This window comes from Nymphaea colorata, chromosome 2 (assembly GCF_008831285.2).
Source record: "Nymphaea colorata isolate Beijing-Zhang1983 chromosome 2, ASM883128v2, whole genome shotgun sequence".
Classification (NCBI taxonomy): domain Eukaryota; kingdom Viridiplantae; phylum Streptophyta; class Magnoliopsida; order Nymphaeales; family Nymphaeaceae; genus Nymphaea; species Nymphaea colorata.
Genome location: NC_045139.1, coordinates 10,623,070 through 10,645,462, shown reverse-complemented (window position 1 = coordinate 10,645,462; position 22,393 = coordinate 10,623,070). Strand labels below are relative to the sequence as shown.

The 22,393-nt window shown below is 37.8% G+C and overlaps 1 protein-coding gene across 3 annotated transcripts; it reads right to left on the bottom strand.

Annotated features, from left to right (window-relative positions):
• Positions 1-1,339: 1,339 nt before the first annotated feature.
• Positions 1,340-12,724, bottom strand: LOC116247338 (uncharacterized). 3 transcript variants are annotated; one of them, XR_004170846.2, is made up of 4 exons: positions 11,154-12,724; positions 3,925-5,101; positions 2,884-3,763; positions 1,340-1,744 (listed from the first exon to the last, which is right to left on the bottom strand). XR_004170846.2 is itself a non-coding variant. In XM_031619472.2 (3 exons), the coding sequence occupies exons 1-3, from the start codon at positions 11,229-11,231 to the stop codon at positions 3,246-3,248; spliced, it is 1,773 nt and encodes a 590-aa protein (XP_031475332.1). In that variant the 5' UTR covers positions 11,232-12,724; the 3' UTR covers positions 2,708-3,245. The 3 variants fall into 3 exon arrangements, 1 of the variants encoding a protein (XP_031475332.1); XR_004170845.2 differs by lacking the exon at positions 1,340-1,744 and having other exon boundaries at positions 2,708-3,021; positions 3,191-3,763; XM_031619472.2 differs by lacking the exon at positions 1,340-1,744 and having other exon boundaries at positions 2,708-3,763.
• Positions 12,725-22,393: the final 9,669 nt, after the last annotated feature.

Sequence of the window (22,393 nt, the reverse complement as noted above, 5' to 3'; positions counted from 1 at the left end):
CTTAAGGGTGATTTCGTGAGAAACATATATTAACTTAGTTGTTTTCTTACTTAAATAATGACTTTTTAATAATAAAAATCAAAATTTTGATTATAGAAAGATCAAAGTTTTTTGTAAAAATGACTCTAACTAAAACAGAATTTATATTAAATTAGTGTTTATAAGTGTATTAGAAAGTTCACATTTTGTTTAAGAGGTCTGGTTTTAACCCTACTCAAGTGGTAGGGTATCTACCAACTACTCATATATATGTTTAACGTTTGATTCTCATATAGTTTGCATTGCAAACACACATTAATTTAAGCATATGAAGGCACCGCATTTTTTTCAACTATAACGCTTGCTACTTTGACATTATTGATGCACAGGATAGAGTGAAATAGATGTTAATGTGGAAGATGAAACTAGTGGATCATCTCATATATGTCACAACCACCAACTCAGTTTCAAATAGCACGCGAGTTCACGAATAAAACGTTATCATAAAACATGGATGTATGGGCAAAGATAAACCACATGATGCATTTAAGAGTTATATCTAGCGAAATGCACATAGAAAGAAAGAATAAAAAAAATACAAATCTTTCACTTAAAGTGAAATGTTAGGAGTATTAGTTTCCATTCTCTCTCTCTCTCTCTCTCTCTCTCTCTCTCTCTCTATATATATATATATATATATATATATATATATATATATATATATATATATATATAATACAGGAATTATATACACTAATGACAAAATCCTTAACTTTAAACAGTTACAAACTATTCCATTTATCAAACAGGCCCTCGTGGTGTGATAATCTCTTCTCCATCATCATCCCTAACTTGTCTTTAGAATCCATGACTTACACTAAAACCTAGTTGTCAGCGGACTTTATTTTGAATTCAAACATTTTTTGCAACTTAAACAGCAAATTCAGCCACCCTCTTAGACTTACTTTTTTTTCCAGGGTGAGTAATTATTTTTCTACTGATCCAAAGAAAGGTCGCAGCTTTTATCCTTGTGCCCCTCGCTCCCTAGGTTTACAAAGAATGCTTTGGAATCTTTTACGGTCCAAAAGAACAGTGTACTGGGTTGCAACAGTCGTAACACAGACTTCTTCGGAGTGGACCACCTTGCCGCCCAATGCGAATTTAGTTTTTTGTATATGTTAGGTTTTTTATTTACATAATTTTGCTCAATATGTAACTTATACCTCACATTCAAATACTCTTACGTAATTAGTGATATTAGTTTTTCCCTTCAAATAAAAATTTCGTAGTTAGTTTTTGCATCAAATAAACACAATTCAATCCAGTTTGTATCCTGACTTGTTGACCATAACGAATATTTTTAGGCGTTACCATGGCCGCCATAACAGTAGAACCGCCTATAACCTAAGTATGAATCTAAGATTTTCACACATTAATGTGACAGGGAACAGTTTGGTAATGATGTAAATTCAATTTTTGCTTTAAAGGCAGAATGGAAGTCCACCCAGTGGAGACCGGCCTTGTCAAGCCGACAATGGTGGTGCAACCCTATCCTTACATAAGCCACAGTTTTCCCCTTTCTCTTCTTCCGTTTCTTATTCAGAGAACCGCCCGAGGTTGACCGCCCGAGGTTGAGAGTCGCTAGTATCTTCGTCGCTAGGGCTCATGTCATGCTTGCTCAGGTTTGTACAGGGAACTTTGCACAGGAACTTGATGTTGCCCATAAGAGACCCTCACAGCTGTTGGCCCAACCGGCCCCTTGAAGCTGCATAAGCCAAAGATGAATATATTTTTTGAGAAATGTACACCTAAGTAGTTGTTTGGTAGTGGGAATGCTAACATACTGTTTCATGGATATACCCTATATTTAGGAGCAGATTCATGAACCACTAAGGTAATAAACTGGCCTTAATTTTACAACAAATGCATGAAAAAATATGTTACTCTTCCACCATCAAACCATCGCTGAAGGGTTTCACTTAATTTCTAACAACCATATTAAAGTAATGCATTGACAAAGCAAGTAAAACTTTTTTTCCAATAAAAATGGACAAAAAAATTTCAACCAAGTAAATTTTATAGATCAAGAACTGCCAGCTGAACATGAGTTATTCAGAAAAAACTAATAAGGAATTTGTTCAGCAGTTGTTCAAAGAAGTTAACAACTCATCAGCATAAATCATCCACAAAAATGGGTAGTTGACCATGTGCTCGATATTGAAATAAAAAATAAGCATTGACAGAAACAGGGAGATATGAACAAAATTTTCAAAAAGGAAAAGTATTACAACAGAAAATGAGACTGAAGAACATGACAGAGGCCAAGCTTGAGTTGGATCAAGGTGGGCGTTTTACATTCTGATTTGACCCATCATACTGGAGGAGTAATTGGGAGAGGGTGATCAGGTGCCGAACCAGTGCCCCAAAGTGGCTCCACCACTGGATACAAGCATATCGAAAATTTTACATAGAAACTAAAACACAAACTGCAAAGGCATCCTCCCTAGAAGAACTCCAAGTTCTAAGAATTATGTTGAAAGCCCAATCCCAAAGTTGCATTAGTTCAATAGGAAAATCATCAGAACGAGATGCAGGAATTTTTTTATAGTATTTGTTGTCTCGTGGTATTTTTATCAGGTCTCAAAAATGCAATAAATCAGAACATAAATATGTCATCCATATTTTTAACAGAACCCAACAGAAAAATTTTGAATGAAGAACCTGGAAAGAAGACCCAATAAATGAATGGCATTTCTGCTTTTTTTCTTTTTTTTCCTTTTTTTTTTTGGTTATGGTACATTTCACTTACTAAAACTTCTATTGTACAAATCAAAATTGTGTGGTGTGCATCATGACCACCTCATTTTCCAATCATAAGCCTAAAAAGAAAATTTTAAGACGTACAAAGCCAATTCGCTCCCGACACTTGTAGACAGTTCGCTATTGTAGCCTGCCGCATGTAAGGAGCTTTTGAGCATGAATAAGCCTTGAGATCAATTTCCATCAGTTATTAGATGCAGCACAGGGAACTCATCGCAAGCCCTGCAATGCGCAGCAACCTATCAGCCGAAGGACAGTGATGAATGCCTTAATCTCATTTCAATAAACATTTGTGGAAATGTCTCCTCTCTTAACAGGTTGGCATCTCTACATGAAAGAACAAAACCATAACTGCAAACAAGAGAAGACATAGCCCTTCACTTTGCCATACCTTTGATGGGCAACTCTGGCTCGGCACAAAAAAGCTACAAGCCCAATCTCGGCTATCAATAGGGAATAACATATGGCAAAGCGTGCACGTCAGCTGGCTCAATGTGCAAGGTCTCTGCCCATACCTGCGGCGTCCCATCAATCTCTGACTGAAAACTTGGCTTAGTCTGAATGTTATTGTCACTGAACAGCCACTCCTGGTCATCAAAATCAGACCATTCAGGCACTTTGGGCACAGTGAGAATTTGATTTAGATATTGAGAGTCAGGATGGGGCGGTCTTATAGGTTCTCTGCCACTGATGCTGGTGTCTACAACAGTTGCAGCACAAGGCCGTAGGTTAACGCTAGAAAGCCGAGGTTCTAATTTGCCATTGATTTTACGATCTTTATTGTATGGAGACGGACTACATGCATTGCCATCAGTTACTCTTTCAAGCTTCCGGTTATCAGCTTCTCCCTGTCTGTCAGGGGTGCGCTGAAGAGCACTGTGAACGGTTTCTGGTCTACAACCATTTTCCAATGGCAATATGGCACCAGAAGCTGCCCTTGGGAGCTTATTAGGTCGCAGTTCATCTGTAATCACATATTAGAAATAGGAAATAATTAGACAGCAACTGAGAAGTATACTGATCTGGAAAATAAACATATAAAACAAAAAAAAAAACTGATTCCTGGTTATAAAACAAAGAGGTTCAGAAGCAAGCAAATACACCTCAGGCTGGAACAGCACTCACCATGGAGAACTCCATTCCTCTCCAAATCCTTCCTCTTTCGGGTGTTTGGATCCTGACCAGCATTATTTGTAATGTCCTTTCCAAGGTATACTGCTGCAACACTAAAAGTACCCGACTGCAGCTTATTGCCACTTTCTCCTAATATCTGTTCTATCTGCTTATGAGCAATCCGTCCTACCTTCTCCTCCTCCTCATCCTTCTTATCCTTTGATTTACTTTTCTCCTCTCGCCCTTGCGCTTTATCCTTGTGCTTTGCTTTCTTTGTGTTAACTTCCTTTTCTTTATTTTCTCCTCTACCCATAACAACCTCCTTTGGCCCATTAATACCCCCAATATACATTTGTTTGGCCTTCTCCTTACCTGTAATATCTGCTTTGTGCCTCTCTATCCCCTTCGTCTGCATTTCCTTGGCCTTGTCTTTACTAATAACATCTGGTTTTGTTCTATCTGTAACTTCAATTTGCTTCTCTTTAACCTTTTTACTACTAACAATGTCCTCTTTTGGCCGATGAATCCCCAAAGCTTGTCTTTCATTGTCATAGTCTTTACCCAAAATATACTCGTTTGACTTGTCAATCCCCTCTGGTTGCCTTTCTTTTCTCTTGTCTTTAACCACAACTACTTGGCTTGGCTTATCGACCCCCTCGGTTTGCCGTTCTTTGTTCTTGGCCTTATCTCCAATGTCCTCCTTCGACCAACCAATAACCTCTGTTCTCCTACCTTTATTTTTCTCCTTGTTCTCAATGCCCTTTGGCCTCTCAGCCCCCTCAATTCGGTTTTCTCTATTTTTTCCCTTAACCTCAATATCTTTTGTCCTGACTGTCCCATCAAATTGTCTTTGCTGCACCCCATTGAAGTGCCCAACCATGTCTTCAGCCTTTTTTCCATCATCTCTGATTCTCCTAATGAACTCATCTGTAAATTTTTTCTCCTGCACTGCATGATTTCTTTCCACAAGCTTCCCAGGAGTGTCATCTGCCTTTCTTTCTTCACCTCGCTGCTCATCTGCTGTCTTATGTCTATCCTTGTCCTTATCTCTCTTCTTGTCCTTATGCTTATCCTTCCGGTCCTTATCCCTGTGCTTTTCCTTGCTTCTGTCCTTCACTTTTTTATCTTTGCTCTCTTTCTTTTCTCGGTCTTTCTTTTCCTTCTTCTGCTTCTTCTCCTTGTGCTTTTCCTGAAAATTTCATGTAGCAAGGATGCTTCGAATAGTCAATAATCTAGGAAATCTCAATCACAGGGATAGTCAAAAACAAACTTACAATAGCATGAGAAACTAATAAAGATCCCAAATGCCACCAAAGAATACAAAAGTGCAACTTCAAAAGTCAGAATGGACCGCCAACCAAAACTGAGATTTACACTCCAGAAAAAACAGGAGACTCATACAAATCATCCACTGGAGTGTCAAAGGCATTGAGCTGATTGTAAAGAGTTAAAGAAGATGTACATCTTTCCATTAATGCCATGATTGTATTAAGAAACAAGTTTTCATTGCATCTTTAAGTTGACATGGTTCATGTGCATAGAACAAACACTAAAAGAAGAAACTAATAGGACGTCACAAACGCAAATTTCAGCATAACACGGGAAAGTACTGTCGAATAGTATCAGAACTTGCTGAAGTTCTTCAACTTTTCCATAATTTTACATGCTGAACATCAGTGTACTTCACGCAGTTGCAGCAAGAAGCAAATTTGAATGGGCTTATTCCATTCAAATGTTAATGCAATCAGTAGGGTCCAAATTGATTTCCCTTTAGCAAAGGATACCAGCAGACGAGAATACCTTTCTTAAATAGCTGCTGTAGATTAAATTCCACCTTAGATTATTTACATGCATCACAAGTTTGAATTTCAATGCAGATAAACTTTCAAAGATATTTCATAGCATCCATAGACCACACAGAAAGGTGTCATTACAGATTAACAGCATTTTTTCGGACCAGCATGTTTCAATTGATTTGTTAATTTATATACTGACGATGAAGATTTAGTCCAGCATGTGACATAAGGAAATTATCAACAGAAAACATGGCAAAACAGTGTAACATTCTCTAAAAGGGAAGAGAAAGGTGTTTTAGTATGTAACTGTTGTATCTGAGCATTTCTAGAACTCACATTGCCAATCTATAGAGAAACAAAGTACCATAACACAAAAGCATGATGCCATCAAGAAACAATTCAAGAATCAAACATGTTTTGAACCCAAGTCATCACTGTAACCAAAATAGCCATAAGTGGGATGAAAAAAATTGAGCTTCTGTTACCGATGTCTCAAACCAACTAGCCAACTACCATAACCATCACAAACGTAATGATCAAATTCAGCATCAGTAGCCAATGATAGAACAGGCAGCGACCAGCATACATAATAGAAAATTTTTCCACTACAGCAACATGACCAAATGGAAAGAACATCAATTGCTACATCTATAGCACCCACTAGGTTAGGCGATCATGGTCTTTCATAAAAAAAAACTGACATTGTGGTTCATTTCAGGCCTTTTTGAGCAAATGCAAAGTATTCTTGGTTTGGAAATCTAAAGCATTTAGGTGATCAACTTATAGCCTTTGACATTCTTAAGATTTGAAATTAAAATTTTGTTTTTAAGCTATCTTGTGGTGTCAAACAATTATTTAGGGCTCCTCCTTCAGAGAAAAGAAAGCAAGTTTACAAATATACAAGTTGCTAATTTTTGCAGAATTTTGTAGATTTAAATATTTGTTTATATATAATACATCGTTAACAATGAAATTCAAGCCTTGAAACCAAAGATACAGTTCTTGTTCAATTATTGAAATGACAATTCAAATTATGTTATGCAATTTTAGGTTCACAGGATGTTTACTCACTTTCAGGTTGTCCAGTTTTCGTCACAATACATCTTTTCACAACAATCCCGTTTAGAGATTGTAATGGATTGAATTACCAACAGAAAAATGATTTCTCCAACCTGGCTATGGTTCCTATTCCAGCAGCGGCCAGTGATGCAGGTCCCTGGCCTCATCCTTCTATCACATGTGCCAGCCGAAACAGGAGGCAAACACAGTGCATGAGAAGATTTCAAGTCATACTCATAAGATGCCAATAAGCACAGAATATTAGGCATTCTTCATTGGCATCCTTTAGCTAAAGATTTAAACATTATAGCACGTCAACTGCCAAGCATTACGAAATTGTTACGAGGCAATAAAATGACATCACTGCACTTCTGGCTTAAAAAACAGCAATGCACATCAAGATGGACCAGTTCTGTCTCAAAATCCTTTAATTTTTTGTCAAGCATATGACCTTTTGATTGCATGTGGAAGCATAGAGGCTTTACCTTTTCGATGCCACCACACTTTGACATTGTTGTATGCCCCCAAAACAATAGAACGAAGTATGGGATTTATTGCTTTCAGGCTTTCAGCTTAATGTGCTACTTTTAGCACTCTGGTTTAATCTGGACATGTTGTTGGCTATTGTACCTGATTCAATAAAACTGCCTAGAAGGTTTAGGATGCTTAGAATCTGATTAGTCCATTAGAAGAAAATAGTTTGCAATATTGCATACTATTCTCACCACGTTTTCTATACACTTTACATATCTTTGATGAAGCTACAGCAACATTAGGACAAGCCGCATTTTTTCAGGGAAACGTAAATAAATAAAATTATAAATGTATGAAAATAACCATTCTTCCACTAATTTGCTCAACCATAGAATAAGATCCAACCCCAGGCCAGCATAGGAATTATATACTCTTACTTCATACACTATAAAAAAAATGGAATGTCAGTTGCAGTTTTATTCTCAACATGACAAACATGTCCAACTTCTATAGCATTTTCATTTATTATCACAATGATAGAAGAAGGAATATGTCATGTTCCTGCTCTCATGTTTTCAGAAAAACATAGTGAAAGGTTTCTGACATGAAGGAAACATGGTCAATTTTTACAGAATCATACTAAAGAACTTTGCTGATGCCATGCCAGCAGGCCAGGGGGTTCAAGGATGATATCACAACTAAGCACGATATACTAAGAAATAAGCATATTCATGAGTCCATGATGATTTGTCCTACATAAGTTGTGGACAAAAATGAAGAAAAAATGTGCAACCTGAAGAAGATCTGGACATACACTGTCTCCTTCCTTCCAGGGTCAAATTCCATTTATTGCTAGTATCTCATTTGCTGCTGATGTCAATCCTGCTAGTTAAAATGTCTTGAGATTCTATCACCAACATACATAAGCATCCCAGAAATTGTTTTTCAGTTTTTCATTCTTATTCCAAAGGATTGTTCATCATCCCACCTAGGATCATACTTTACCAGGAAATCCAACTCTTGGATCATAGTTACCAGGAAATCCACTTCTTCTTTTTAAATCCAGATCCCGCTTATAATTTATCTTCCACTCCACAACAGCTCGAATTTGATCAGCTATGCTATAATATCTTCCAACAGCACATTTTCTAACATTCCTGTGCCCTTCTCATTTACTGGTAACTGGTAACTGCAACATGGATGCTTTTCTCCTACCTGTTAAAGGCACTGCCAAGTTGACTATATAGATGCACAGCTGTCTAGAGGACTGCTCTTCCTACTATACTTCCTTACGATTTTGTTTCACTAGCTATTGTAAGGAGTCTCTTATTCATCATGCATCACACAAAATACTTACCCTAGAAAATTCTCCTGTGTACCAATTTCTGTTATTTACTGGAGGCTCTTTCACATAAATTCATACATATAGCAGCTTTCGTCCGTTTTTAACATATGCCTATGTCATGAAGAATCTCTACCAATTATAACCTTTCCAGTCATCAAATGGTATTTGTCTACCACCTACACCATCCAAATAAGACAATCCTGCAAAACCACAAATCCTGTGGATAAATATCCAAATAAGAGTAATTAACTAAATGAACAACATGAAACACAACTCACATCCTTTATCCAACGATCCACTGTAATTGTCAAAACCAACAGAATATGTGCCATCTCTTTTGTACAACTGGCTCAAAAGCGCTACGGCCTTGGAGCATAGCTAGGCACAACCTGTGCTTGTGTTGGGTCCCACCTATTTTTCCTATCTCTACAAGACTGTAGAACTTTTGCTAGGAAAAAGTTTGGCCATTTGGCTCCTCTCTCGCCTATCTTTTAGACAAATTTTCATCCTTCCTTTAAGATGAAAATTTTGTTTATTAATTAAACTACTTTTTCTTCCAGGACCTGCTCCTTTAAACATAAAAAAAAAATTACTTTTTTTTTTTACTATCAATCAAACAGGGCAAAAATTTTTACTGAACAATCATTTCAATGTTGACAAGCTTCTAACAATTTAATGATGTGACCTAACAAGTCCAGATAACTGTAACAAGTTTCATGTGGAACCTGATCCCTTTGTCTGCCAATCCTGGAATCACCGTTTAAATTAAAGAAAAAAAAAACTTGACCATGCCACCATATCGACCAGCATAATGCACAAACTGCTCCATCGAGAAGGAATACTGGTTACAATCCCATAGATAATCCCCATTTCATCACAATGGGGGATTTTACCTTAAGGGCAAGGTTAATTGCCCGCAGATTTGTTTCAGGCTTGATGCAAAAGCTCGGGATTTTCAGTCAGCCTCAACCAGGTCCACCAGAAAATACAGAAATTCCATACATTAAGCTATCCAGGGTTCTTTTCAACAGTGTTTAATAGGTCTTGTACAGAGCAGATTTCTCACCTTCATAGTCAAGTTATCCAGGCAATTAAGCTTGCCCTAAAAGTTCTTAGTTGCACTAGCTTATCTTCTAAGCTTTATGGAAATTCATAAGACCAAAGTATCTAGTATCTATAACTAATGCAGTCCCAGATAACATGCTTCAAGTAAATTCCATGCATACGGAAACCAGGAGGCAATCCACGGTGCAAGCAAAACTTGCATGTGCAATGATTTATGAAGCTGAGTTGCATATTGAGTATGAGGATCAAAATTTCCAGGAGGACATCAAGGAACAAACAAGTAATTGTGTTTGATGTACTCTGGAGCACACCTCCCTATGTTTTGTGACGTTGACAAATGCCGACCAGCATTCTTTTGAAACAAGAGCTAAAATAATATCAGTCCTTCCCTTCAGGAGCCCAATAATGTCAGCTTTAAGACTCTTCAGGTATATAGGCTTCACAGATATTCGTGATAACAAGTACTGTGACTGATGCGGTTTGAGAGAACATGTTGTGTGTGTATAATTTGCACAGGGTAAGAAAACCGGAAAGCCAACCCAAGGTACAAGCACAACTTAACGTGAAATGAGTTATGAAGCTCAGTTGAATATTAAGTTTCAGGATCTCAATTTCTATATGACTAATTCTGTTTGACATCCTTTCAACAAGAAACCCTAAAGATGGCTTTGACCATGATTTATGTTTTGTGATGTTGAAAAATGCTAACTATCATTGTTCTGCAACATGTGCTAGACCAATATCAGCCCCTCCATTAGGAGCACAAAGACATTGGCTTCAGTTCAATAATAAAAAAACTGCAAAAAGTCCATAAGCTGGAATTTGACCATCAATATGTCACACAAGTTCTCTGTCACAAAATTGTTTCTGTGTTACAAGTACTCATTTAGACTTTATAACATTGACCTACTTTGGCTACAAAATAGTGCTCTGTTATCCACACTTATCCAAATAAGAAGAATGAGCATTAAGATAATTAGCAGTTGGAAGAACAAGAAAAATGTTTAACACTTATTTCAGTAGCTATTTTCTGTTGAATGAGACTTCAAATTGTTTCAGATATAGCACGTGGTAAGAAACTATGGAAGACACCCTAGAACCATAGGTCCCAGTCCTCACATGGTATATGAAGCTGGACATGCCACGCTACCTGAAGAAGGCCTCTGGCTGGTAAGAATAGACTCGGAAAATTCTAGTAATCAGCCGCCACAAAGATATACAAACCAACAAACCATTTATCACCATGCCACATAAATCACTGCCCATAGCATAATTATTTAAATCAGTATTACCACTTAATTTTGAAAGCCTATATCAATCATTTACTGAAATCATCCAACTATTGAACTAATACTACCATGAGAGTCATGGTGTGGTAAAACATTAGCCATCCAAACTGCACATACTGGTGCAGAGGTGAAAAATAATACTCCCCCCACCATGTAAAGATGCTCATTTAGTATCTAAATCAACTGAGGCAGAATAGGGAAGAGGTGGTCAACCTTTAATAACGAATCTAAATCACCAGTTCTGGTTTTCTTTTCATATCCTGGTGGAGGGAACGGAAAGCAGCGAGACATTGCACGCAAATCCTTTGACCAGCAATATATTTTTTTTTTGCCAAGCACACAAATGTAATTAACTGCCGATAATGCTGTTCCGGAAGAGGAACAAACCAACGCTCGTGCTCTCGTTCATCCACCATGTCCCCAGTTTCATTTCCAACTTCAAAGAAGCACCATTTCTGTATCCACCTTATAAATGGAATTTGTTAGTCAAACGCCAGTACTTTCAATCCAGAACCAATGATACCAAACTGATGAACCACCCTCTTCAATTGGAGAACGTGATATACCAGCGACTCACATAAATCACCGAAAACGATTGCACGCAAGCAGATGAAAACTATTATGCTAAACCTAAGATCTGTTGGAGAAGATTCATTTATGTAATAAGCCAAAACAGGATCCCACAATGCCGTGTCTGACGAAAACCTGACAGTTTAACCATCACCCACTTATATCTGATTAAGTCCACCTCCAGCAAACGCAGTTTAAGCATTTCCCAACACCGACGCCACAGAAAAGCAGCTCCAGGATAGTAACAACCTCCAACAAATTCAATTTCTCTTAGATAGAGACCACTTTTTAGAGTCCAACAAGCTCAAACAATGGAATCACCAAACGGCACCGGCACAAAGCAAAACCTTCGCCAGCAATCCTAATCTACATCCTTCTTCCATATCCCAACTTAGAATTCCTCGTTCCACCGCAACGAGACATGGAATCAGTCACCAAGAGATGACATACAAAACCCTAATTGCAAAATTTCCCCTCGTCAGGTGCCTTTTTCCGTCAAGATCCCACCGGAACTTCACCATTGGAACAACCAAGATCTTCAAGAATCTCCAGACCAAATTCTATATCCACAACTAGAGGCTAAAAGTTGATGCTTCTTCTCGTTTACTCCACCAAGGGACTTTGATCCCCACCCTACTCTTCGGTACCACCGTCCGCCTCTTCCTTCAATCCAAATCCCAACACCCACACGCTCCAGAAACCCTCCAAATCACAGTGTGTGCGAAAAGATGAACCCGGAGAAAGGAATAACGCGAGGGATTCCCCCCACCGAAATTGGACACCCAGGTGCAGGAGCAACGGCAGTGAGAAAGGTCGAACGGGGAGGCAGATTTTTTTCAACAAGGGCGGACGAAAAACGAACCACAGACAAGAGGGAACTGAAGATCAAGCGCATCAAAGGCGGAAGAAGACAAATAAATATATGACAGACGAAGGTGGATATGATCCTTGAAAGTGAGGATAAGGGAGATAGACAGAGAGATACAGGAAACGGCCTGAGTTCCCTTGACCGCCGACGGAAGAGGAAGGAGACAGGAAGCAGAAGAAGGGAGATAGAGAGATCAATGGTGAGCAAAAACCGGGAATGGTGGGAGAGATTAAGGGAGAGTACGTTGTTTGTTGTCTTCGATTGTCAAATGGGGAGTGAAATGCTCCTTCTCTATCTGTGAATATCTGCGGAGAGAGAGAGAGAGAGAGGGGGGGGAGGGGGGAGAGAGAGAGAGGGTTTGGGGGTTTCCGCTTGGAGACTCACTTTCGTTGGGGGTCTTGTGGGTGATGTTGAATTTCTTCCCCAAGGGTTTCTTCGGAAGTTACACGCGACATCAATCTCTCCCTCTCTCCCCTCTTGGTCTTTTGTGTACTTCTCCTTCAAGCTTCAAACGTTTTCCCGTTCTCCGTCGTCCGAAACTGAAACCGGTTCTCCTCCGAGCTTTCCAAAAGTTAGAACCGGTTCTCATTTCATAAAAACAAATCCTTATGAATATGATATATATTGTCTTTTCGGTCTGCTCCTCCTCCTTCAAGCTTCAATTTTCTTTAAATTTCGATTTTAAAAAACAGATCCTTTATATATATATTAAGGCTGCCAATTACTTGGTACCCAGTTCTACCTTGAGCCTGAATGTTGTAGCATGTCAAGTAATAGAAAACATGTTTTTTTTTCAAAAAAATGTGAAAAAAATACGATAAAACTTTAGAAAACACATTTTTTTCAACAAAAAAACTTGTTTTCTAACCCATTTTTTCAAGTTTTTTTAATATCAAACAGTTTTTTTATTTTATATTGTGATTTGTTGCAGTGTTATTAGTTTCTCGTTTATTTTATTTGTCATTTATTTTTAGTTTTTTAAATTTTTTAAAAATTTACTGTATTTTTTCATTTTTTTCAAACTCATCATACTATACCAAAAAAACTTTAACTGCTTAAAACTCTTAAGACATTATTTGTAATTAACTATGCCAACCAAGCTTACAATCAAGTGATCCATCAAGGGCTCGGTAAGCCTTCCTTATCGTTTTTTAATCTTTAAATTTGTTTTTTAAGTTCATTTAGTTTAAGAACTTTAGCCAATCACGCACGGTGGTGAAGCCATATATTGGCTGTCCAAAATTTTTTTGTTTATCTTACTTCAAATATTTACTTATTGTGTTTTTCAATAAATAAAATATTATAAAACAGTACCCATTAAATAAATAAAAATAATGAAATAACTAAATTGGTAAGTGCTAAACACTTACATGTTTATATGTTGTACAAATAAAATAACAATATTATATTTTAATTATTTCGACGTGTTAAAAAAATGACGAAAAAATGTAAATTAATATTGAATAAGTGTTGGTAGAAAAACACACTTGATATGTGCTGTGTTAGATGTTTAGATTTAATATTTCATGTCACAATAATTTAATGCAAAGAATGTGACTTATCAGCTTGATATCATCCATTATTTGGAAGTTGCTTGTAAGTTATTATAAGGTAAACTTTTTTTGTTTTCCATTTCATGAGTTTTATGAAATGAAAGTCTTAACATTTTTTTTTCTTTCATACCTTCAGAGGAGCTAACAAGTTAAAAAAAGAAAAAAACCTTAAAATTTTGGTTTTTGAATTTTCATAAAATATTTGTACTTTAAAGGAACATGTTTTTTATCTTTGCTTTTAAGGTTTTCAAGTTAAAGGCTATACCTATATAGTTTATTTTAATTTATATAAAAAATATGGACGTAGTTTTTATATAATTAAGTTTTCCAATTCTGTATTACCTTATTTAATTTTTTACATTTTTAAAAATATTATATATTTCAAAATTTTGAACCTAATGTTACCACATCACATCGTTACATTATAAGGCTCCTTACATTGCTCGGCATCAATGCATTTAAGAATATTGTTTTAGATAATGAAAATACATGATCACCTTTTTCTTCTTGTTTTTATTTCAATAACCAATTTAATAAAAACGATCAAAAGCCGAATTTTTGTTGTTCTACCTAAGTGATTGGTCATAAATACAACAATCTCTTTCCCCATCGACATCTTAATTTTGCAGGTAATTTTTGCAACAAAAATATATTTGGAAAAACAAAATGCCTTGTTCTCACGAATCTCATTTAAAAAAAATATATATCGAACTCTTGTAAGTTCGATTTATTTGTTCTCATTTTTAATACTAAAAGGTATAACTTCTTTCCCTTTAAATTTTTAATCGATTTTTTTTTTTTTTGACATTCTTAATTTTTTTAAAATTTTACAAAATCTGATGAATTTTTTTAAGAACACCCAGGATCCAGATCCAAGATCCGACAACCAAACCAACGGATTTAAGAAGACCACACCTTGGGATTCACCGAACCGGGTAATAAAACCATTAACTCCCGCTTTCTATTTAAGGTCCACCTTTTTTGGACGTTTTACGGAAAGACGATCGCATCTTTATCATTTCCCTAAAAACCGAGGCACGTTTCCCTAAGATGTTGGGTTTCCTTCTGTTGGCCCAAACTTTTCTCATGCGTTACACGTGGCAAGGTCTAACGGTACTCCCTCCAGTCAAAGCCTTACACGTTTTCTGTTGCCGTTGCGTAACCTTCTTGGAAGTTCTGTTTGACGGTCCAAGGTGGGACCCACGCGGTGACGTCTGCAGCCTTCCGGCTCGGGATGCACCGAATTCATCTCCAGTTCTGTCCGTTGGATTTTGATCTTATTTTTTCGCAAAAAGTAAAATAATAAAAAGTAAAAAGGAAATTGCACTTTTGACCCCAAAAATATGTCTGAAATTTATATTGTATGAGTTATTACTATTTTTTTCATAATACTGATAGTTATTTTGTTCGCTTTATTAATGACCAAGGTTTAGTTGTGAAGTTGATTATTTAATTGGCATATGCATTTTAGAATAAGTGGATTCACGCTCAGTATTTTTATACTTTTATTTGAGCGTATTGAACAATGTATACTTAGGAACATTATTTGGACGCCTTGGAGTGTTTGGCAAGAATCACACTAACAAAGTGCACGTGAATTATTTTAAAGATAAAAAATATATATATCTTATAGCTTAAGAATGATGTTAACAAGTAAAGACTCCTTAAAAATAAAAAGGGAAGGTAGAAGTAAGGGGACGTATCCTTGGCTTTCCATTGTAGCACGAACAAAAAAAATAGAAGTTTTTGTGAAGTCACAACAAATAGTAAAGTTCATATGATCAAGGGATATAATGGAATGGAACGACAAGACAAGTCACACTCAAATGGTCTCAAGTTCAAATTTCATGGTCATTATGGGTTTAATGTTCACACTCGAGTTGAAAGATGTATTGTAAGTCCACTCAAAACCTCGAAACAAAGCAATTTTGAAGGCATAAGGGTATGACCTTAAGAGTTTTACCTTGAAGGTGGTTTTCCCTACGTAAACATTAAACAAAAAAAAAACAGCAAAAATTAAAAGGAATAAGGTATATCTCAAGAAAAAAAAATTAAACATTTGATACTATGGATGTCAATGGATCAGAGTCGGATTGGATATATCCTTAATCATATCCATTTTTTCGAACATTTATATATTCAGTGAAGAAAAGTCATATCCGAAATCTGATTTTACAATCTGAATCTGATCATAATATTACTTTTATAGTCATACACGGATCCAAATTTTGAATTGGTTTTGCCAATTTTCAAAATTTAATAGCATTAGATAGAGGATATTTGTGTAAAAACGAATTCGATCCGAACCCGACAGGATATTTATGTATATCTAAATCTGAATCCGATCGGATGCCATTTATTAAATTCGAACATTGAATATTAATTTTTTTTCGTGTTCAATTTTGGATTGATCGAATATCCAATTCAAAATCAGATACATAAACATCCTACGACTAAACGCGCCTGAAAAGTTTTCCTACTCATTAGGTATGAAAGTGCCATATATGTACGATTTTGTGAGTATGATGGTGGGCACTTTCGGGTTGACAGCGTTGTCACTTTTCTTGTTCATTTTATATCTTTTATCTGTTGTCGTGCGAAAGACAGCTTGAATTGGACCTGGTCAATCCTTAGTTAAGATACGCTTTTGGACTTTGACCGATCCAGCTCCTTATTTTTCACATTGGATTATGAGAATGACTTGTTCATTCATCTGGTAGGATGAAGTAAAAGCTTAATATGCAAAACTTTAAAAAGATGTTTGCAGTGAAAATTGACAAATTTGTGTATATATATATATATACATCTTTTCTCTCTCTCTCTCTCTCTCTCTCTCTCTAAACCTACTATGGGACTAACTTGAGTGCCTTAGGATAAGTTTATATATATATATATATATATATCTTTTCTCTCTCTCTCTCTAAACCTACTATGGGACTAACTTGAGTGCCGTAGGATAAGTTTCACCGTCCACTTGGCGAGGGGGTTGGACTTAAGATCGGTGTATTGGAAGAGGTCAAGAGTTCAACACACGGGAATGCAACTCTTGGCATTACATTGACGGCGACCCAACCAGCCGACTGCCCCCATCTTGTTTATGAGATGAAGATATGCATGCACTTGGCTGACATGGGTGCCAACTACTTGTTTTCCCCATGAGGAAGCTTTTGCAATTAATAAGGGCAATAAATAAGGAATATTGCGTTCATCGACCAACTTCAGACAGTCAAATCCCAATTTAATGTTTCATTCTATCTTTCCTAGTCTTTACATAATGATGCGTTTTTTTTTTTTATATATAATTGTGGTTGATCTGTTCTTTACCCCTTGCATGTATTTGTGCAAGAGAACATGTTATTGGGCACACAGCCTCGTTTCATATCGTAAGAAGATTTCTCATTAAAATAAAATTTTTCACCAAGTTTGACAATCTAGCTAGGTTGATGGGAGTTCTAAATGTGTATGATCACGTTTCAGTCAATTTCGCGATTAACATTCAGATATTGATAATCTTATAGTTTAGCTCATTGGTCAACTAAGTAAATATAATTTGTAGTTGAATTTCATCTGTCGGCGGTGTTATTCATAAAATGTTTGGCTTCCTTCGGATGAACATGATGTTAACAACCTAGAGCTCGGAAATAAAGCCCGAAGTCCCTTTGGCATTGTGAACATCATGGGAGTTTTTCATGAATCTAACTCAAAATCAGGGAAGATGTATGAGATACATGAGATGTATGAGATACATAACATTATTTATGTATCTAACCTAATTTTGAGGTATATTCATGCATCTTATTCCTAATGCTAATGGCCATTAAGGAGTAGTTTGACAATGTGAACAGTAACATGTTATTTATCTCCTTACCCCAAAGATTGAATTATATTAATAGAACACAGTAACATAGTGTTCCATGAACTTGTGCAAATACAAAACAATGCGTTACTATTCCCATTGTCATGCAACCAAGCCTTAAAGAGATGCCACTTAAAAGAACTAAAAGGGTTTATATGTTGGAGGCCCAAACACGCTAGTCGTTGTACCCAAAGCTCCGAACATGTGGGTGGGTGTTCAGGCCCGAACACCCACCATGCTCTCATGCACTACTGATTCTATATTCTACTCCATTTTTACATGACTCATAAAAGTCTCACGCTTCTTGTGCTATTTCTCATAATAACTCTGCCCTAAGCCTGGGCATTGGGCCCGCGTACCTGGCCCGAGGGGGTCCGATTTTGTCTGATTTATGTTTGAATATTATTTTTAAATAATATATATTTTTTATTATTAACAATATATTTTATATTTAAAATTTTTATTTTATATTTTAAAGAATAATAATGTTTATTTTAACCAGGTTGGACCGGGTCGAATGTCGGGTATCGGACCGGGCCCAGACTCAATTTTCGGGTGTCGGGTTGGCCCTATGTCCAACTCTTATCAGCCGGCCCGATGCCCAACTCTTATCGGCCCAGCCCGACGCCCAGGCCTGTGTTTGTGAAGATCACATCATGTTTGATTTGATGCGACAAAAATTTATGTCAAGTTTGGCAAGTGTTGAGCAGCCGGCAAGAGGCTGGGAAAGTTAAGTTGAATGTCCTGGAACAAGTCTCAACTCCATCTTCAACTTTTTACATGATGTTGTCTCACTCTTTTCATTTGTTTGTGCAGTCTCTTTTTGGGGTTAGATGATGTTGTCTTGACAATACTTGGTGGTTGAGGTTGGGCATCACAAAATTATGATGTCATGACTTGTAGTTGGGTAGTTCGATCCAAGTTATTTCACATAAAAGATGCGCAAGAGATGTTGAACTTCTGCCATTGATGGGATAGGTGCATTATGCGCTTTGAAAGAGCTCGGGGTTCATCGTCGTTATATATATGCCTCAAGGGGCATAGCGTAGCTGGTCGGGCTAGTGGCTTGTAAAAGGCAGGTCTTTAGTTGGATTTCCGTGGGCGTTATGTTCATGTGTCTTAAAGCGGTAGGGTGCGACATCCAAGTTGAAGGGTGCCATGTTCTATCACTAACACTGATGCAGCTCAGAACCCCAAAAGTAGGAAGAATGGGAGGGCCTTTGGGCTTCCCTTCGGGTGGTGGGATTGACCATCTCGTTCACCCCATCGTCGTTATACATATATATAATAAACAATGTTTCAATAAGTATCCTCAATAATACACCACAACTACTTCGTTAAAAACTTAAATCTCTTACGAATTTTTTAGTTGCGCTACACAATGACAAAAGTTTCGTCATTTCAAAATTTACAATATGCATGCATTTTGACAATAACATTAGTTAAGTCGAGCTAGCATTTTTTGGCCTGATGAATGTACAAGACGCTTGTCTTCACTTTGATTGCAATACAATCAGGTTTGTGACATACATATTATAGAAAAAAAAGCCTCCAGAGAACACAATGGCTCGCATTCGTATGATTACTGACAATTTGCAGGTGTGAAGGCGTTACAGAAGATACAAGAACCACTCTTATAAATCAAGAACAAGGCTGTGTACTATTCCATTTAAACGACCTTCGCAGGGTCTTGTCAACTTAGATTTTAACACTCACTTACAATTAAACGAGTAGGGGAACGAGATGTGTTTCCTTCATCTAATCCCTCCAAATTAGGGGTGCACAACTAGTCGAGCTCCTCGTTTAAGCTCGACTCGTAAGTGAGTTCAAGCTGTTTCATTAGTTAAACGAGTCGAGCTCGAGTTCACGAGCCGACTCGTTTAACTAATCGAGTCGAATTCGAGTTCACTCAAGTGGACTCGTTAAAACTCGACTCGGCTCGTTATTAAAATATCGGTTTTAAAAAAACCGGTTCGAGCCTTAGTCAAGCCTTAATAGAGCTCACGTATTCGAGCCTTAGTCGAGCTCACGTATTCGAGCCTTAATCGAGCTCACGGTCGAGCTCGAGCTCAACAAGTATGGATGACTATAAACGAGCTTATCGAGCTTAATCGAGTCGAGTTCGAGCTCGACAAGTGACTATCGAGTCGAGTTCGAGCCATGATAGTCGAGCTATATTCGAGCTCGAGCCGAGTCGAGTTCATGTCTTAGTTAGTCGAGCCAAGTTCGAGCTGACCGAGCTCGGGCTCGACTCGGCTCATGTTCAGCCCTACTCCAAATAGCTAAATTGGAAACCTTAGATCTTGATAACCATGTTAATTCTACAATGTAAATCCATGAACTTTTAATTTTAAGCATCACATATGCAACATAAACAGGTCCAACTCGTGTCAAACACAAAATATTATAGATATAGTATAATAAAGTTGGATATTTCAGTTGCAAAGTCGGGAAAATATGTCATGTTATTGACCTTTGAATGAATTCATATTCATGTTTGAGTTCATATTCATGTTTTTTATAAGAAAAAACAAAGGGAATTGGCCTGGGATCCGATTATTAATATTGGACGATGTGTCGGAGTATTTCACTCTATCACCTAAGAAAAGAGCTGGAGCCACCTGCAAAGTATGCTTTCAATGTTTCAGGTGTTGCTTTCACTATGCTTTAACTTGTATATCAGCCGGCCCCTTTCCTTTGTTGCACAAAAGGTTGACACCTCAAAAACTAAGTGTAGTCAGTTCGTACATGCTATGAGTTTGTACAACTACTTTTTTTTTTCTTTTTTTTCCTAAAGAAGAAAGAGATAAAAGTTTAATACACCAAGTTTTGCCAGACCCAAAACAGTGTTATTGGAAAGTTGCCATGCTCTTGGTAGTAGAACGTTGATATAAAATTTGTTTTCTTTATTTATCTGCATCAATCTCTTATTGTTAATGGCTAAAGAGCGAAGTTTGGTAACTCTCAAAACTTGGCGATTAAGAGGGTTTCAGAGTCCTCTTTCATATTTCATACCGTAAAAGTATGGCCTTTAAAAATCCGTATTTTTCAGCAGGGTTTTAAAATAAACGTGGGCATTGGGCCCGGATACCTGTACTCTGCCCGATCGGGCTTGGGCCTGAAAAAACTGGTTCGGACCCAAAAAAACCAGCTTGAGTAGGCTCAATTTATTTTTTATATTATTTGTATTTAATAATAATATATATTTTTATTAATTAAAATATATTTTATATTTTCATTTTAATCGAGCCGGGCTGGGTCCGAGCTCAGGTTTCAAGAATTTGGCCCGACCCGATGCCTAGGCCTATTTCAAAATCTACTTTCTCGTAAAAAACAAAACAAAGAGAAAAAAAAAAGGTCATAAAGCTTCAATTTCTTATCCCTCTTCTTTTTTTGGGCCTTTATAATTCCCTAGTAACTTTTTGGGCAGGGTGGCATAAAGTGGGTGTGGATGCTATATAGATGAGAAGTTGGATTGGGTTGAGGGGTTGTTGTGCAAAGTTAATTACTTATTGTTTGAATGCCTTTTACAAAATAAACCATACATGATCTCCATGTATGAAAATCTAAAAGAAGCATCTTTTCTTGATGTATGTACATCATATTTCATAAGTTATAAATGGTATATTCATTTCACTTTTCTATTCTTGTGAACTCCTGTCTATGTCCTTGTGGAAAAAAACCTATTAGCCATTTGGAATGTGTCCGATTGAATCCAGCTTCCACTTAGCATTGAACCTATTAACCAGCAAATGTTTGAGATCCTTGAAGGGGTTAGAGTAGGGTCAGTTATTGGTTTGATTCTTTGGAAAGTCAATTATATATATATATATATATATATATATATATATATATATTGTAAAATAGAAGCCATATGATCTGCTAACTAAAGCGTGTTAGGGACGGCACATCGAAGCTAGGGGTGGGCATCGGGCTGGGTCGGCCCCGAAACTCGGGCCGATGAGGAAAGGGGGAAGAAGGAGAGGTGGAGGCGGATGGGGGGAAGGGGGAAGATGGAGAGGCAGAGGGGAGGGGGGTGGGGGAAGGGGGAAGATGGAGAGGCAGAGGGGAGGGGGGAAGGGGGAAGAAGGAGAGGAGGAGGAGGAGCATGGGGGACTGGCTGCCACCAGGTATCCGGTACTCAGTTCGGTCGGGCCCGGGCCCGAGCCCGACTCGGGACTCGGTTTTCTCGGCCCGAATCGGGGCCCGACCGAGCCGAGTACCGGGTACCCGGTGGCGGCCCAGTGCGATGCATCGAGACATCAAAGATTCAAAAGCATGTTCTATACCATAGAAAGATAGGGAGTTGGGTGTAGTATCTGGCTCTCATATAAGTGGTATGATGAAATACTCTTTCTATTCAACCAAAACAGGTGCACGTAGCCCAGGGATGGGCATCGGGCCAGGCCGGGCCGGCCCGATTCGGCCCGTCGCCGCTCAGCCCGGCCCGATTTGGCCTGTTGCCGCTCAGCCCGACCCGATTCGGTTGGTCGGGCTGTTCAGCCCGAGAACCGGAGCGAAAAGGGAGAGCAGGAGCGGAGAGGGAGAGCGGGAGCAAAGAGGGAGAGGGGGACGGAGGTTGGGAGTCGGGCCAGGCCGGGACGGG

Excerpts from the sequence above, each read along its gene's own strand:
- LOC116247338 (XM_031619472.2), bottom strand. The coding sequence starts at position 11,231 with ATGTCTCGCTGCTTTCCGTTCCCTCCACCAGGATATGAAAAGAAAACC. Across the intron at positions 5,102-11,153 it reads ATTTAGATTCGTTATTAAAG|GAAAAGCACAAGGAGAAGAA; the intron begins GTTGACCACCTC and ends TGAAATTTTCAG. Across the intron at positions 3,764-3,924 it reads GAGGAATGGAGTTCTCCATG|ATGAACTGCGACCTAATAAG; the intron begins GTGAGTGCTGTT and ends ATGTGATTACAG.